Source organism: Micropterus salmoides, unplaced genomic scaffold, assembly GCF_014851395.1.
Source record: "Micropterus salmoides isolate LMB-PRFRI ecotype aquatic unplaced genomic scaffold, ASM1485139v1 Ms_hic_scaffold_9, whole genome shotgun sequence".
NCBI classification, from domain to species: Eukaryota; Metazoa; Chordata; class Actinopteri; order Centrarchiformes; family Centrarchidae; genus Micropterus; species Micropterus salmoides.
In genome coordinates, this window is record NW_024044681.1 from 26737543 (window position 1) to 26756586 (window position 19044).

At 39.8% G+C, this 19044-nt stretch overlaps 1 protein-coding gene across 6 annotated transcripts in view; it reads right to left on the reverse strand.

Annotated features, from left to right (window-relative positions):
• The window catches only part of LOC119895950 (connector enhancer of kinase suppressor of ras 2-like), a 30741-nt gene extending 12135 nt beyond the window's left edge, over positions 1-18606 (reverse strand). For 3 of the 6 annotated variants that reach the window (XM_038709378.1, XM_038709380.1, XM_038709377.1), the window contains exons 1-9: positions 18108-18606; positions 13456-13619; positions 11401-11603; positions 9439-9526; positions 7033-7074; positions 6819-6938; positions 4184-4243; positions 3942-4010; positions 157-303 (exon numbers count right to left, since the gene is read on the reverse strand). In XM_038709378.1, coding sequence (XP_038565306.1) covers positions 157-303; positions 3942-4010; positions 4184-4243; positions 6819-6938; positions 7033-7074; positions 9439-9526; positions 11401-11603; positions 13456-13619; positions 18108-18171 — 957 coding nt within the window. In that variant the 5' untranslated portion in view covers positions 18172-18606. Of the gene's footprint in view, positions 1-156; positions 304-3941; positions 4011-4183; positions 4244-6818; positions 6939-7032; positions 7075-9438; positions 9545-11400; positions 11604-13455; positions 13620-18107 lie in introns of all 6 variants that reach the window. The other 3 variants (XM_038709376.1, XM_038709379.1, XM_038709375.1) reach the window with 1 other exon arrangement.
• Positions 18607-19044: the final 438 nt, after the last annotated feature.

The window sequence follows — 19044 nt, forward strand, 5'->3', positions numbered from 1 at the left end:
ATGGGCTGATACAGGGATTTTGGTGTTCGTTTTAGTGTCCGGAGTCTGTGCAGTCAGTGCAGACAGAAGCACAGAGATATACACAAACAAATAGATATCTACGCACAAACGGCCATGCACAAACATATCTGTGGAGGATGAAAGCAGTCATCGTACTTGCAGAGCCAACGGTTTCCATCGCATGTTCTTGAGCAGTGCAGGGGTGGAGGTGAGCGTACTCTGTGGGCGTTTCTTCAGAGTCAGGGTGACACCAGCAGGGTCCCCCCGCAGCAAGTTCACCAAGTTCTTCAGTTGCCAGCCCACCTAGCAAACAACAGCATGATATGCGTTTCCTCAACACACAGGTAGTCACATGACTCAACGTACATCCAGGTTATGTGTTTCCTTTATGACAAAGTTCAGCTTGCCACGCAAGCATGCTATTCAAGGTGATGTTATGGTCATTTTTTTAATTATACACGTGCATCCTGATGGTTGGAAACTGCAGCACAGCCTGCAGCCTATGAGGTTCAAGTTGATGAGAATGTTAACGCAAAGTTGGATGTCAAAGGACATCTTGTACTCCTCCCGTGATATCAATCTGCGGACGCTGTCATGATGTGGTGAGCCCCGATGTTTTGTGCTGCAAACAGCTGCATGCCTCGTAAATACTTTAACCCAGTTTTGATGACATTTGGCACAAAGAACATCCTGCCCAGAGAAACACTGTCTGCAGCTGAACCAAATATGCCAGGTCCAGTTTGGGGAGAAAATATCCCCGCTTGCTTGGCTGGCTGCACAGAATTTCAGTACATTGTGCGTATTCCAAGCAGCCTGAGAAACCGTGCATTTTTCAAGCACTGACCTAGCAATCACTTTGTTCCTTTCCAACCCATTTTTTCACATTGACTGCCACTACACAGACATTCTTCACACAGAAAGTACATTAAAGAGACAGACAGGCTGAAACAGAAACTTTTATCATTCAAACCTGCTTTATTCCATGATAAAAAAGATTGTTTTGCTGTGTCTGGCCAAAAGAATTGTTCATTTAAAGCAGTGAAACCCCACATTTTTAGCTTTTTTTTAAATATCTACTGCTCTGCCTTTCTGCTTCAAGGTGTTTCTTAAAAAATATCTTGCCACCGGTTTCTTCTTTTTGTTTTGTTTCCTTTAGGGGATTCTTGTAACTCTCCAGTGTAAAAATTTACTGTCCTGCATGCACCTTGTTTATGTGTTTGAAGGCTTCCCTATTTATTGACCATTCCTGCACCTGAAATTGAATCTATCACTGGTCCCTGGAGTTATTTATTTCTGCATGCTGTTGTTTTTATAGCCTTTCAATCTTGTGCTCAATAGCACCACATTATATGAGATTTCTTTTGCTTATTCTACATGTGTGTGTCAAAGTTAATCACAAGGCAGATTTTGCTGTGGATATTTCCTTCATTCATTTACTTTGGTTGATGTAACTCATTTGCCTAAGCAGCCATTCTTACATCTGCTTTCATGGAAAAGGACGCTCAAATCCAGTGAACTTTGGTCTGTGTGATACTGCTGGACCTCTCACAGCTGCCTTAATTATAAATCCGTGAAATGTTTCAAGCGTCTCTTCTTTCCTTAGTCTTGTTTTTTTAAAGCTTTGTCATTTGTTCTATTGCCTTTAGGGCCGAATTTTTTTCCCCTTACTTTTCTGTTAAGACCCTTTCATTACCTTTCCCCTCTGGTTGCTTATCTTCTTGTGAGAAGAGATGGTGAAAGAAATCCTGGGTCACCACAGACACATGTAGTTCAGTTTCACTGCAGTACCCCCCCACCTCACACACACACAGGATGCTCAGGATGTTCACGAACAACCAACCACCACAAATTTGTTCTTTGATAAACTAAATTAAATGTATTAACAGTATTTAACCTTGCCTTGGCAGTCATTATGAGTGACAGTGCAGTTTTGGCTCAGCAGACATGACAAGTGACTTTACATATTGCCATCACCCACTTAAGCTGTCATTCAGCTGCTGCTCATTTTGGCATCTTTCCTTCACCACCACTTCCCCAGCATCCACTTGTGAACTTTGTAACAACACAATACTCTTCACTTTATACAGTTTATCCAACTAGTATACAAGAGTTTAATGCCCATTACTGTTTTGTACTAACATTTGATGATACAAGACATGTTCCGACAGACATCAATCAAGCTGCAACTTTGAAAAGAGGGCACCAGTCAAACTATAAAAGAAAGCAAAATGCTTTATGAAATGCATAGGTGTAATTAATAACATATATCATGGTGTTTCAGTTCCAGGACCCTGATGTTGTGCATGCATGGCTTACTGAGCCATCATTAATGTAATTAAATACACCAGTGCTATTCCTGCTATGACAGGTTAAAACATCTGCCACAAACAAAATGTCTGTTGGGATGCAGTGTATTTTTCTTTTGGTTCCCCATGAGGAGCATGCACTGACACCTCCCTGCTCAGCCTTTAAACTACTCGTCACAGTGAGATGAAAGAGTCTTGACAACAAAATCAACTCTGTATTTGTGCTTATTCTCCAGAAAAAATGGCTACATTCAGCGGGTGAGTTGACTGACTGAAATGAACCTGACTTGAGCTGTGTAATTATCATACGTCTTGCTGTTGCACACACAAGTAGCAATTATTTTAGACAAAAGGGTGCTATATTTAAATTGTGCACCACTGGAAGTTTTTGCTTTCATTTCCACTGAATTTATACTATGTTTTGTACACTGTACATGCAACAGGCCATTTGTGCGGTTTTGTCTCTCGGCAAAAACCTGTGAAAGGCCAGTTTATTTTTTCTGATTTGTGCTCTGCTCAGGTTGAAGATGGGCAGAAACGAGGATAATGTGAGGTCACCAAACCATCCATTATCTAAAACCACAGTGGGGCTGGAGCTAATCCCAGCTGACACTGGGAGGGGACGTGGTGGACCCTAGACAGGCAGCCAGTTCATCACAGGGCTGCCACATAGAGACAAACAACCATACACACTCACATTCACACCTCAGTGAGAGTCATCAATTAATGTACCTGCATGTCTTTTTATGGTTGGAGGAGAGATCCGGAGAGATCACATAGGGAGAAAATGCAAACTCCACACAGAAAGGCCTGGGACAACCAAGGACCTTCTAGCTGTGAGGCCACAGTGCTATCCACTGGGCTACTGCGCCGCTGGTGAACAAACCCCTTCATCAAAATATGAAAGATAAACTTGGAGTGCCCTGGTGGCTGGGTCCAGCCAAGGGCCTGCATGTCATTCCCCATCTCTCTTTTCTTTGTTTCCTGTTATCTCTCTATTGTGTATCTTTAATAAATGCATAAAAAGTGGCCCAAAAACACTCCGTTTGTAAGTGGTCTCGCTCTAACAGGTTCAACACAACTTGAATATGAGGGAGATATCAATCAAGCACAGTTCATTGATGGCCACACAGTCCACAGGAGAGGTCTATCTAATAAGGAAAAACACCTGTGTGGGTGCATCATGGGTGTCTCAGAGTTTAAATGCTACTAGCAGAAATCACATTGAAAGTGGTGTTTTTTATTCAGACTGTTAAGGGCCCTAAGCAGGTACCTCCTGATCGACTGAAGTGCTCTTGTGAGCATGATTTCAGTGATTTAAGCTGACCATCCGACTGACCCTGTGACGAGCAAAGTAACATATCCATCCAGCCCAACTACCTATAAGAGGCACTACAGCCGGCCACTTATACAATAACAAGTAGTGCTGCGGTGGCCCACTGTGGATGAACTGCAAGACAGTGCAACACAAATGTATATAAAGGAAATGAATTGCAACTATAAAGGAACTGCATACAAACAAGCATGAATTAATTAAACAGACAGTTACATAAACAATCTGAAAATGCAAAATAAAGATCACGTGCAAACTGAGCAAATATGAAAAACACATTAAATAAGCCAATGTGGTCTTACCACTGTCTGAAGATTGACCTGAATGACTTCGTCTCCAGCATGGATTTTCTTACAGCGGTCAGCCAGGGACTGATGGATGGACAGAAAGGCAGAGTCATTAATTTCTGCTCCATTTCACTGTCAGGACAGAGCTTACTGTGATACAGCCACTTCACTCACTATATTATACTTGATACACTATATTACACTAAATGTGAATGTGAAAAATCTATATAGGTGAACATAAAGAGGCTTGTACTTACTCCTTCTGTTGTCCCGGTGATTACATGCAAACCGTCATATGTTGATTTGATATACATGCCCTGTGGGAAGATAGCGGGAGTATAAATGATTACATCTGAATGCAAACTCTAACATAAGGCAAATTTAACACAATGCATCTCGGCTTAGCCACACAGCCGTTCGCACAACAGACCAGGGTCAATGCATACTTGCAAATCTTAGCATTTGTTTTAATCTGCTTACAGCGCAAAATGAGTTGAACTTTAGATGTATTATTTCTATCATTATCTTTATTTATTTTTTATCATGAACTGAGTCACACTCAAATGCTCCTTTAAGGAGATTGAATCAAACATGGAGGATTTATCTGCAAATACCTTTTAACTGTTGCAGAAAAGCTATAACTCAAAGTTTCACTAAATGGTTCTGAAGTGCAGACGCATACACACAAACACACAACCCAGCACACATGTACACTCACTCGGACACACACACGTACACACACACACACACACACACACACACACACACACACACACACACACACACACAGTGGCATTTCCATCACCTCAGCGGACATTACACTGACCTACATTCATTTCCTGGAGACCCTTTTTTATTTACCCTAACCTGTCTTAAAATGTTATGTTTTACATAAGGGGAACTCGCGTTCTGTCATCTCTGCACAAATTGACTGTGTATACACATTTATGTCTCCACAACATGAGTAATACATGTTCACACTCACACAGATACACAGCAGCATGCCAGTCTTCAAGATGAGTGTAAGAGGTTTATTTTTAGGCCACTTGGCCCACTGTTGTGTTCAGGTTTCTCTGAACAGATGAGAGAACATCCATGCCCCCTGCTAGCATTTGTGTGTGGGGGTGGGGCTTTTACTGTAGCCCCAAGCAGGGCACTCGTGCCTATGTGTAGGTCAGTGCGAAGATTTAAGTCCAACAAAGTACAGATGGTTATACAGCGGCGACAAGAATAAGTGTCTTGCTTGTGGGCATATGATTGAACAGATTACTGTTAAAGCACTGTTAAAGACAAACTGCTACTAACCAGAGTATGTACAGTTTGTCTTTAACAGTGCTTTAACAGTAATCTGTTGCATTGCAATCTGCAAAATCAAGCATTTTGTATTTTTCTCATTTCAACATGGGCAACACGTTCTTTTCGTGTTGCTTTGTGTCAGCTGAATCATATGCCCACAAGCTCAGCAAAACCCAGTTTTGGGACAGCTGCAGCAAACTCCATTAGATACAGGACAGTACAGCAGCACACAGTCTTTTAATTCAATATTCATATTATTTTGAAATGTGAAATGATACCACAACTCAAATGTCCTAGGTACTCTGATGAAAACTGTTTACAGCAAGGTGTTTGTATAAACCCCCAGTAACAGGGGAAGGGGCCAAGAGATTTTTCTGATTTTACAATGTAATTTTTCAATGCTGTGAGCACCACAAATAAAATTTGTTTCATACATTGACTGAAGTCTTCTAAACCAAAAGTAGCTGCACGGCCATACAGGTAAATGAGCAACTTTTTTATATTTGGGTCAACAAGGCCTTTAAGTAAATAGCCTGTGTATTGGCCTTTCTGTCATTCCTAAACACCTATGTGTGTGGTGTTATATCAGAGAAGAAAAAGTTAACAAACTGACATATAACTGGAAGAAATATATCAGGCAGTTAGTATTAGTGATTGAGAAACTGAATAAACTTTTTTTGCAGTGAGTGAGATACATGCTGCAAGATTTGCACATGCCATATTTGATTCAAACAGAAGTAAATATGCTGTCCAAACTCATGCTGTTGCACTTTCTGTAATTAGTAAGTTTCACCATCATTCAGCATTATTAGTAGTTTGTACTTTACGTTTGTTCGTAGCTTTTTCCTGTTTTCATTTCATCAAACCTGAAAAAAAATTTAACATGATATTTGGGTGTGCTGAGTCGTCATTCACAGCCTATGTTCTTCTATAACTTTATTTTTATTTTTTTTTTAAGTATATTACACCGTACTCAAGTGTGATGAAAAATATTTTGAAAGAGAGTTTGCGCATTGTGATGCTGTTGAGTAAAGAAAAAAACAGCACCAACATTTTGAAAGTTTGGTCCACAGTAGCTAATCAGCTTGTGACTGGATGACTGACTCCTCTTTATCTATTGCCCCTCAAAATGTCAGTCTTCATCATTATAATCAGTTAATTAGCTATGCAGCTTACTTTGGGTAACCTTTTAATTTACAGGCTGCTAAATTTCGCTGCTACATTCCGTAAGAGGGCATCTGAAATGAAATTACGCAGAATTGATGTCTTAATTTGTTTTATATTGGACCTACCAGTATATTTATGAAATATGAAACAGGGCCCTCTACATTTTTCAAGCCGTGTACAGTAAAAGGTTATGCAGTACATTTCATACAAACACTACAGTAAAGCTTGGTTGAGCTACAACCATTTCCATCCATTACGTCAATATCACCAGGTAATTGTTTAGTTATTTCTTGAAATTAAGCAGCCTGTTATTTAAAAGGTTACTGCTTCAGTAACACCACAGAAACACACCGAGCATTCTCCAATGGCATACCACGTAGAATGACCAATGAGTGTGATCCTTTAAGTCTGACTGAGAGATGGTCTTACCAGTCCTTCAGTGGATTTTATGTTGGCTAGTTGCACAACCTCCAAATGTGCAGCCTGGGACACCATGGGATCCGAGGACAGAGAGATAATGTGGTCACACACTCCAGAGAGAGTTTTACACTGGGAAGGACATACATGGATGAATACAATCTTAAAGTCTGTGCATTATAGCTTCACTTACATTCGCTCCAGTGTAATAAAGTCTGTAACTCACCACATGCAGGATTTTGTTTTCTGTTTCGTACACAGAGCAGTCCTGGGGAACATTCAGAGAGCACTGTTACCTCAAGAGAATGTGTCAAAATGGAGTTATTATTGGCATTTCTGCTGTAGGTGGATATAAGCAAAAACCGAGCAGCTTGGCACCTATAACCCCCAACACTCCCACACAGGCATGCACAAACACAAAACAAATGAATCACCAATGCGGAGGCATGTCTCTCTCTCTCTCTCTCTATCTCTGCCAGTCTTCCTCTCTCGGCCTTCAACTCTCTACCTATCACCCTCTTTCACGCCCACCTTTAATTTTTCCTACTTACATGTTTCTCTAAACACCATATCAACATTATTCTCCTGAGAGACCGTCCTAAAATCTATTAAGCATCACTTCTCTCATCATTTACTGATCTTTCAGGGTCGCACAGGGCTGATTTTGAATGTCAGCATTTATACAGTATATACATATTAAAATCTAATCTGTGATGAGTTTCTCCCATTTGATCATCATCACATCTGATCTGCAGTGTCTTTTTGAAATATCTTTACATGTATTTCAACTGTAGCTGAAAGAGGTGATGCTTTATATGACAGTGTATCTGACAGCCTAGTCCAACTAAAACACTTCTGTCTTGTAAGCAGTGACAGACAAACTACAAACATTTGTTCATAAACAGAATGAAGTTTATTCATTCGCATGTCAGTAAACCTGGAGTATAAGGTAATGACACTGATTAGACAGCAGAACTTTGTTGTAGCTTGTTTATAAACCTTTTGTTTTTACTCATGTTAGAATATTTGAATATGTAAATGCAATGCATGCAGAAAACAAGAGCTGTGTTAGGGTATTAGAGCTAGTGTTACGTGAGTACAACAGGGGGTGGTGGAAGCAATATTTTGGAAAAGGGGGCCCTGATCTACTCTTGGGGCACGTTTGTCGAGGTGAAAGTTTTAAGGTGAGTTTACACCAAAGATTCACAACAATATGAGATTAAACTTTCAACTACTTGCAAAAAACTGTGCAACATTAAAATCTGTCTACTCCACTGCCACTGGACGAGACGGTGTGTATCGTAACTTTTCTTCTCTTCTGTGTGTCTGTCAGCTTCTTGTGGCGCAGATCCGTGATGCCTTCATGGGAGTGGGAAGTCAGAGTATTATCTGTTAAATTTCACCCACATGGCGCTTACTGTGTAAAGGACACTCTCTTTCTTGGTATTACCGTAACAAAACATATTTTTTTAAAAGGCATATTTTCTCTGAGGAATACACCGTAACGCTTTGTTATCAAAGTGTTTAAACATTTACAAGGGGGATATTCCGCTGTCGGACTTCCCCTGAAAGCAACTATGTGTGACATGTAGAGTTTCAATATAAAAATGTAACATTAAAAACTGATGCGCAAACTTGCTCTGTTTGGGACTGTGAGTAGCATTTTATCAGAGGTGCTGAAGTTAACGTATGTGGAATTGTGGTGAGATTTCTGCCTGAGATGTTGTTGGTTAGATCTGTTTTGATTAAAAGGTGCCACAATCACATTTAAAGAGATTACTTCCCCAAACATAAGACACAAAAGAGGAGGAAAGACTAAATCATGTGTGTTGAATTCAGCAGGGATGATTTTAAATAAGTTGATATACAGGAGAAACAAATTTTACAGCAAAAAAGAATACCTAGCTACATTTTATTCTATTTGAATTGTCACCTGCCCTCTAAATTATGTGTTTTCCTTTATATAAATTAAAACATTTTCACCATAAATTGGTGCAGAAAAGGCAGAAATTTTCACCAGAATACAGGAAATTAAGTTTTTAATGTTCAAAATCTTCTGGGGTGGACCCCCAGACCCCCTACTTATTAAATGCTCCATCCAAGAAAACTCTGGGTTCACACACTGTTTCTCGGAGGAACATTCAATTGTTAAATATAATTACTATTCACATGGTTTTTTGTTCCCTGGAAAAGCAATAAAATGGATGTTTGTCATTTAATAATGTGCTTTTTAAAAATGTTTTAGTAACAATAGTAACAACAACAACAATAATAATAATAATCAACAATATTCATATATATTTTTTGATGGGGGGCAGTAAGGGACCTGGATAATGGATAGGGGGTGCTGGCCCAAAAAAGGTTGAGAACCACTGTATTAGAGGCTCTAGGTTGGATGTTTATTGTTTATACAAGGAGTTATGTGCTGCTTCAGTTTTATACGTATCAAGCATAACACAAATTAAATAACTAACTCCAGCTTTTCAAAAAACATATGCATATAATGTATATGTATAACGTACAGATGTTAAATTATTTAAAACTATTAAATATGTAAAAACTTTTATACACAAAAACAGGTTACCTGGGCTTCAGCTGTATATTATGATATCATATTATACAATTTACTTACCTGCTGTACAATTGTAGTGAGCTCCAGACACAGCTGGATCACGCTGTTTCTCGTCACGGAGTAATCTGCCACTGCAGCAAATGGAGACCTGAAAAAGAAAGAGCACCTGGAATGAACCATTAGATCATTCTTCCTTTGAGACTAAATCATTGGTAAATCTGTGGGAACATTTCCAACACACAATGGAGTACATCCGCGCGCATACACGTCCACACACACTAGGATTCCCTTAGTTCTATCCATGTTTTAAAGGAAACAATATTAATGCTCATTTATTCTCTGTACTTCTGAGCACATTAAACATGACGTCAGAGTTATATTTAAACTACAAAGTGTAATTTTGTCAACAATGATGCATTCAGACATTAAAAATCAAACATTGAATGTTGAATTTTTTTTTAAAGATGCTGTAGAGGATTATATGGGAAAAGAAAAAGCAATTCACTTTGTTATTTCGGCTGAATGCTGTGTGCTTCGAACTTCCAAATTCATCAAACACACACACACACACACACACACACACACACACTCACACACACACACACACAAACAGAGGCAAACACATTGGCACAATCCCTCAGAGAAGGAAGGGATGAAGCCACATATAAATAGACTTGCTCAGTGCCTTTTTGGCCACTCTGTCAAAGTCTACTTATATAAGGCCTTTACTCATCTTTTCTTGTCAGCTGATTGGTCATGGACATAACATAAAAAAACAAAACTGGTCTGTATGTGGTAAAAACACACCAGAACCCCCCAAAAACATTACATGCAGCAATCAATGATGCCAGATAAACAAGGTTGTTTCATTCCTTTTCGAAGCCACTTTATATATTTTATCTTATATATTTAATAGGGCTGACGAAGTCGAAGATTCAATGTTTCAATGTGCAGACCCTGATTTGACTGCCAATCTCACTGTCAAATCATAGCAACTCCGTTTTGAAAGTAGCATCATACCATTTTGGCTATATGGGGGTGCTCAAAGTCTCAATTTACATAGAACTACCGGTTTTCTCCCACTAAGTTCATATACAGCCTATTGTGATATAAATTTCAACATATAATGCTGTAAATTAAAATGTGAAAAGAAAGAAGCTTTTAATCTTTTTGAAGTGCCAAAAACTCAAATTGTAACACTAACCCTTAAGGTAGGGGGCATCAGTGCGCTTCAGCGTTTGTGTGTATGTGTGACGGACGAGAAAGAGAGACCATCAGCTGTGCCGGTGTTCTGCTGTGTCGTCCGCACCTCGCGGGACGTTCGGATCATTTATCGCCATTGATGAACCACATGAAGAATATTATATCGTTTTTCAATAGTTACATGGAACAGACCCACGAGGAACCGCAAAAATGCATGCAGTTGTCGGCCGCACGGCAGCTCTGCACAAGACTGGCAAGCAGAGAGAAAATGGGCACAAGCCTCAATTTAGCCTGAAATGTACAGTGTAAGTTACAGGAAGTAAGTGAGAACAGAGACTGCAGCTTCTCAAGATTAAAGCTGTGCGTAATCCCGGCCACGGCTGCCGCACAAGCATATGATTCGACTATCAGTCGACTATAGGCTAGTTTTTACATTTATGATACCATGTAAATCCTTAGTCAGGGACAGCCCTACTATTTAATCTACTGCAGGTTATTTTTCGACCAATGTAAAGAAAATGTCAAATTCAAATAATCCATCATATGAAATCCAGTCTAATCAATTTTTGCTGGAAACTACAATTAACACTCATAAGTATCTAAGATTAACTTCAGGGCTTGCCAAAATGGACCAAAGTTTCAATGAAAGTGGGTGAGACTATATTAGTCAAAACCAGTGCTGCTCCTGTAGCACCAAACTTAAAAAACTAAAGGGCAAACATCGTACATGAGTGTGTATTTATGTGTGTATCAAAGTGTTCACACATGCCTTTTAACATGTTTAAATGTGTTACAGGTGCACCTTTTTGCAAATCTCACCTGTCCAGCCACGCCAGAAGGCTTTTGGCAGCAGCGATCAGGTCCACCACAGAGGTAAGAAAATCATTGGGCAGCTTGCGGGTGGCTCGGCCATCGTAATGGCCGCTGCGCCGCCTGCCTGTGATGAAGTTCTGTAGGTTCTTGGCAGATGCATTGAGCTTATGAGAAAGAGTCTTCAGATTCTCAGTCTCCAGCCCGTAATTCTGGAGGAGAGAGGAAAGTAAATTCACTCTGTTTGACTAGTTTGTCGAGTGTTTGTATTGTGATGCCTTCCAAGAATTTCTCCTGTGTGGATACTGAAACCAATTGTTGTCATGAGACGCTGTGTGAATAAAATGACCACTGGCAAACAAGCCCAACTTGTCGCACCACAGAAGATGCTGCACATATGACAAACATGAGAAACCACTGACCCCTCCACCCAGCCCCGCTCCACTCCAGCTGTCACTTTGCATGTCTAGGGATAGCAGAACTCTCATTACCCTGAACGGCGAACTGCACGTGCAGGCCTGTGGGCGTCTGTCACGTCAGAGTTTCTTGGGAGGGGAGAGAGCGGCAGGAGGGCCACTAATCATATTTAATACAGCAGTGCCTTAGAGACTTAAAACTAAATCCCAGTTACGTAAGGAGCTTTGGGGCTGAAGCAAGGCCTCCCATGCAGCGATGAGAGGACTTTAGATTCAGATTGCATCTGTGACCTCAGTCCACCAAATCTCCATCCAGTCTATCTATGTGTCTCTTTGGGAAACATCTTCTCTTTCATCCTTTACCACCTTCTACTTTTACATTTCCTCAGTGTAGCTGTTCACCCTTAACACCACAATACATGTGTATTTTGGTATAAGAGCAGTAAATCAGCAGCAATATTAAGACTCTGAGAGAAACCATCAGGGTATACATTCTGATTGCCTGGCTATTCCCCCAGTGGGAATAAATAACAAGAAATAAGCATCTGAAAATCTTTCTTTTCTGACATTTTATGTAACAAAACATTAATTGACAAAATAAGTCCGTAACAAAATTAATTGTTGGTTGCAGGCCTAATTAGATGACGTAAACTTCATGAGCTTCTGTGAGTTAACAGACCTAGCCTAAATCATCTAACAAAGATCCCAAACTATAAACAAACAAAGAAACATTACACACAGTTAAGATCTCTCACCTGAGACTGCAAATTATACTGATACTGATTTATTTAATTTAAGGTTTGGAAAGTGCATATTCATAGACGTAGTAGAGTTTGTAAAAGTGAATACATTTACATCATCAAAAACTATTGGGTTTCAAACTGGAAAAAGAGATGCTCAGGAAGTTACACCGTCTAATGTTGCGGCAGTGGCATGTAGAGTGTTACTTGTCATATAAAAATTAGGCTTTCATTGTTTCAGCAGCATATTAGCCCAATCAGCAGAGCAGCAGTCTTTTGTGCTGACACAAATAGCTTGTGTTTCTGGGACTAACAGCAGAAATCACTTGAATAGCAGGCTGTAAATTCATGTCAGTACGGATGGTAGCAGTAAGATTTGCCTGTAGAGGACATTTTGTCCAGATATTTTATTATTATTTATTATTTATTATTATTTATTATTTATTATTATTTATTATTATTATTATTATTATTATTATTATTATTATTATTATTATTATATATTATTATTATTATTATTATTATTTGCTATGATGTTTGAAGTTTTAAAGCCTCAGTGAAATTTGTAAGAGTAAAATTTGTTGACTTTTGACAAAACAATAAAAATTAACTTATTCCTGAATATTCATGATTGACATTGTAAACTGATTAGCAGACTTCATGTATGCCAACACATGATCACTACTGGTTGAAATGTTACATTTTCAAAGATTTTCAAGACTAAAAAACAACCCTTTTTTCTGGCTTAATGATGCCACATTTTTGGGGTTAATCCAGTGAGTTTTGGAAGTACTTAATAAACTGAGAAATCACTTAATGTGCTACTGAAACTTTATCCAACAGCAGTGGACTAGGACTCTTTGACGTGACAGTACAGTGGGAAGACAGCGTGGGAAGCTTGGACTCACCAGAGCACAGAGTAAGTCCACAGCCTCCAGTATGAGCTCCTGGTGGCCGATTCTGGACACTCCCAAATCCTCCAGCTCTTGGTGGGTGATACGCAGCAGCTGGTCCCCCCCTACTTTCTCCCTCTCGAAGGTCTTGATGTACTGCTGCAGGCAGTCGTCCAGGCCTGAGAGACCCACACATGACGACAGGCAAACTTTCAGTTCAGCACAACAAAGTGAAAATTTTGTATGCTGGTGATTTCAGACTTTCTGATTTCTTATGAAACCTGTATTTGCATAATGTGTTCTAATAGGGCTTGCTATCGCTTTCCTTGCCAGAATTTGTGCTGTAAATCTGTAATGTGTGAGCACAGGTTGTATTTTGTTGTGTCTTAAGTGTGAAACAGTCCTTGTCAGGCAAGAAATCTGACAGATTCCTCCTCGTCAACAGTCCTGAGCTGCATTTTCAGCTTTAAACTAGAAAAAGCTTTCAACTAATAAGGGCTATGTGTCTGTGCTCAGCTTGTTTTAGATCTTTCACTGCTGCAGCAGGTGTGAAGTCTTTTGTTGAAGCAGTCGATGAAATGCAGCAGACTAAAACAAACTGACTGATTCTGCCACTCCTGCCTTCATCAAAGGTTTTCATTTTATCAGCTGAGGTTTAAAACTGGAAACTGCGCTAACGCATGCATCAGTACAGTATATACAGGGGGAGGCAGACATAAAATCAGGAACTCTTATGAAAGAATTATTTCAGAGGAATTGTATTGGACTGCACATTTCTACATACGTTATACATATGTCAGGTTAATGATATAGTGTCCACCCTCAGTACTCTTTACTGCCCTAATGATGTAAAATTATGTTGAAACCGTCAACATTGTGTGCTGTTACAAAAAAAATTACTCAAATTAAAGAAATTTGAAATATAAATACATACATTTTGATTTGTTAGTTGAAGTTTCTGAATGAGGGTTTCTAGACTCTACAATTTTATTTGCAGTTTTATTTACTTTCATATCAAGCTATCACACTATTTAGCTCAAAGCCTCATTACTCATTTTAAGGCTGCTAACCATTTTTTTCGTTGTCAATAAAAAAGATTCTCGATTTATCAATCAATCATTTGGTCTACAAAATGTCAAGATTAGAAAAATGTCCATTTTAATTTTGTAGAGCCCAAGGTATGTCTTCAAATTACTTGTTTTATCCAACAAACAGTCCAAAAACCTGAATGTTTTCATTTTACTATCATAGAAGGCGATGAAATCCAGCAAATACTGCCGTATGAGAGGCTGGAAGCAGTAAATTCTCGGCATTTTTTGCTAAGAATCACTTAAACGATTATTAAAATAGTTGCAGATTAATTTTCTATCAATCGACTAATCAATTAATTGTCTAATCATTTCAGCTCTAACTCATTTATATATGTATATTTTTCATAGCTGAATGTCACTAGATGGTGCCCTGCATGCTAAATGGCTATCCCTTTACCACTGGAGACAGAGAGAGAAGCCTTTGAAAGGCTTTTTCTATACACTCGGTCTGTTTCCATCTTCTCAGTGAGAGAGTTACATACACACACACTGACAACTCTTTGCTCATCTCGTCTTTTCATCGCTGCGGACCAATCATGTACATGTGACTCAGTGCTGTGCCTAAATCTGATCAAGCATTCACATCGGGTTTAGCTGGCAGCTAAACGGTGGAGAGGAAACATAGGGAGTTTCATGGTTTTGCATAAAATTTAAAGGCTCAACTAATCAGCCTCTTTACCAAGTTAATTGAGACTCATTATGTCAGTGAAGTATTCCCCATGTTGCCATAGATACCACAAAGCAGGGTTTTGGCAGGGATTCTCCCTGACCGCAGAACCAATAAAGAAATAAGTGAAGAGAAGACATGATGCTTTCCAAAAAGTGACTACGTGGTAGCATCTGCTGATTTCATTAGCAATAATTATAATAATAATAAAAACCTCTCATAGGATTTTACATTTTTAAATGCTATTGGAAAGCAAGTGTGTATAGCACTATCTGTTGATGGGTGCTGTATAAATAAAAAGTTATTACCATAATTGAAATTGGAGAGTTAAGACTAACATGCTGTTCATGAATGCGAAAGTTTGGTTGTTTTCCCCTTTGGAAATAAAATGCCATATCTTAATGACTCCTTTTCTAGCTGTCATCATGTAATAGAAAGCTCTCTTCTAGATGGAGTACACTTCGCTGATTGCGCTATGTAATCTCCACTACATCAATTTTACTCTCAATATCCCATCCGGGTCAGATTATCAAGCACGCTGAGGAGAAATTAAAAACACAGCACTGACACATACTTATCTCCATTCTAGATAATCCACTAGTAATGTGAGGTAAGAGAGACATTTAAGGCTGTTAGTGTGTTGTTATAATGGATTTATGTTAATCTGACTTGTCATTGACCACCGCCAGTGTGAGGAGAGAGTGAAGAAGCAAGAAAGACAGACAGAGAAGAAAAATAAAACTGATTTACTTTACAAAACCTAATTATGTTAATGCACACTGTCAGGAAGAGTAAAGAGATTATACTGAGCCTGCATTAGGTCTGTGCCTCAAACACACACGTGCAAAATGCACATATCATATGTGTTTGCACCGCTGCCATGCACTTGTCAAGAACAAATTTTCAGTCAAAGCTGGAATTCTTTTCCCTTTTGTGATGAGAATCTCTTCTTCAAAGCGGCTTTGTCACAGCTGGGAATAGAGCGTCTTGCTCACACAAAACACTAACTGGGGGGTGGAGAGTGGGATTGTGGGAAGGTCACAGGGTGCCCCTATTTGGCCCCCAGTGACATCACGGAGTGGTATGCTAATAATGGAACCTGTGAATGCTAACGACAAAATCCTGCCAGTCCTCAGGAGCCGAGAATGGATGTGAGACAAGAATGAAACCCCCTCTCTCCCTCAGTGTCTCTCTGTGCCACTCTGTCCCTCACTTTAAATTACCATTACCGGGCTCTGGGCACTGAATCGTCTCTGCTCCACTTGTCAGATGTGGGACACTGAAGAACCCTCTCTTATATAGAAGCCACGCTTCTCGCTCCCTATTTCTCACTTGTGCTACCTGCTTATTTGCAGATCATCTTAGATCTCATGTGAACTCTTCTGTCTCATCCCTGTGTCCCCTTTAAACCCTATACAGTTGCATTTTGTGTCTTTACTGGGCCAGCAAACAAAAACACCCCGCTTAAAAGGCAGCATCAGATCCAGGTACAATTTGTAACACACACCTCATAAAAAGAGAGGTCTGATCTTTGCAATCATATATGTCTGAGCCAGCAGAGAAAGGCCTTCAGGCCTAGAATTATGACTCAGGCCATGTGTGTTTGTGTGTGTGTGTGTGTGTGTGTGTGTGTGTGTGTGTGTGTGTGTGGTGTGTTGAGGCAGTAAAGATGTATGTGTATGTTTCATCTGGAGCGTCTCTGAAGGCCTTACACGTGAGCACGTGGCTCTGCAAAACAATACACAAAAGCGAAACAATTACTGTACTAACAGACACATACACATATATCTCTGGGTACATATTTGATAGTAACAGACCACCAGTGGTAAACACTTTGTAATGCAAACAGACAAAAGGGAGCAAATCTAATGAGTAATGTGTGAGAATCTCCTGATAGGCTTGTGTGGGCCATTCTTAGGTCTTTGGAGACAAACAATTCTCCTCTGAGGAGCCTCTCCTCCAACACTGCTCCCAAATCTCATAAATGATAAAAACATTTTAACTGTATATTAATCTCTCCAGTTTAGTCAAAACAACACTTTCTCTCTTAGATGGCAGCTGGCCTTAAGAGTGCTTCATCACCAAACTGGATCCTATCTGTGCAGGTGTAGCCTACTTGAAACTCATTTCACTGCTGGATGTTTCCCAAATTTAAAGAGATGTTGTATTTTACACTAAAATGCTCTTCGCCTGAATACATGTCCAACTTGAAGTGAGAGCTGATAGCTCTTAAATGCTAACGGATGAGCATCACCTTAGGTTTCAGTACACTATGAGGTTTTTAAAGTGTTTAAGCTAGTTACACGATGCTCTTCCAAGTCAGCTGTGACTTCTTAATGACTTAAAACATCTGTGGATCAACATTTCGCACAGATGGCTGCACAAGCTCTGCTATAGAGCTGTAGCCTGCCTCTTATTTTAAAAATTGCACATATAAACCTTGGTCGATAGCTTGGAGCTTTTTATCTCTTAAATTCTGACCCCAGATCCACTGAGAAGGGTAATTAATCGTGTGTTATTTCCAGGATCTCCGCTGTGTTTCCCAGCTTCCTGCAAGGCAGCCCCACGTTAACAATAACCATCTCGGGACACAATGGAGCTTTTAAAGCGTTTTGTGCTGTTTGAATACGTTAGGCTCTGGGGAACATCTTGATCTGAAGGGGCAAGTAGTCTCCACATTAAGTGCCGGGAAAAAATCGATCAAATGATGTAAGGAGGTAATTAAAAGCCTTTAGAACCAGATGAGTCAAAAATCTCGAGGCTCAGCAGGTGTTTTTGTTCTCTTTTGGCATCTCGAGTGAATCTTTGTTGCATTTCGACTCGCAGCGCGACACTATGTTCATTGCAACATAGCAGTTTGGTGATACCAGTTTCGGTTTGGCTATCATCGTGCCTGAATTCAGCCTTACCTTTCATCCAGTCAACCACTTGACTGGAGCTCCACTTGCTCACGGGCTCCATAACCAGTGCCATGGGAGAAGTTTGTCTTGTTCAGGCTTGACAAAAGAAAAAAAAAAACCTCCCAACAAACCCACTCGCCCCTCAGAAATTAAAAAGAAAAGAAAAAATAAACAAAGAATGCAATTAAAAATCTGTGCAACAAAATACAAATCAAGGGCTCTCTTAATTCTCAGCGTGGTGTTTACAAACAAACCGGGGTAGGTCCAAAAGGTCCAAAATGTCGATTAGAGAAGCCCGAGTGGAGCCCAGCAGACTTGTGCACATTCCTGTGCTATTTGCTCGCGTGAAAGACCTCTTTTACTTGTCATTCATGTCAGGCTCAGTGGCGGTGATGCTGGTGGGTCGCTGCTGCCCGACCCCCCTTCCAAAATACATCCCAGTAGCCCACCATCCAGAGCAGAGGAGAACAACGCACAGACTGATCACTTCTTACTGGTGTCTGGGAAGGTTGGGTTCACTCTGAGCATCCTCCCTCATACACAGACATGGAGTCATCGTGCGAAGTATGTATGTATGAGAGGTGATTAATGCCACAAAGCGACAGGGAGAGTCTAAACAGGAGATGTGTCTTAATGGGAATTAATGACATCCAGATTATACTGGATTTTGATGGGAATAAGTGCTTATTCCATGAAAAGCTCGGCTGATTGTCAGCACTTATTTGCACTGCAGAACAACCAGAAATTAATAAGGATGTTAACACAACAATGCTTATGATTTTGTTTTTATTAATTCAATTGAGATCTTTAGATCATTCAATTTAATGGGGATTGTAAGCGGCACATTATCAGAGGTGCTGCAGTTAACATGTTGTGTTTTTGTTCGTGAGATTTCTGCCTGATCGCAGGTGTTGTCGGTTAGTTTCATTTTCCCCCGGTATGAGCA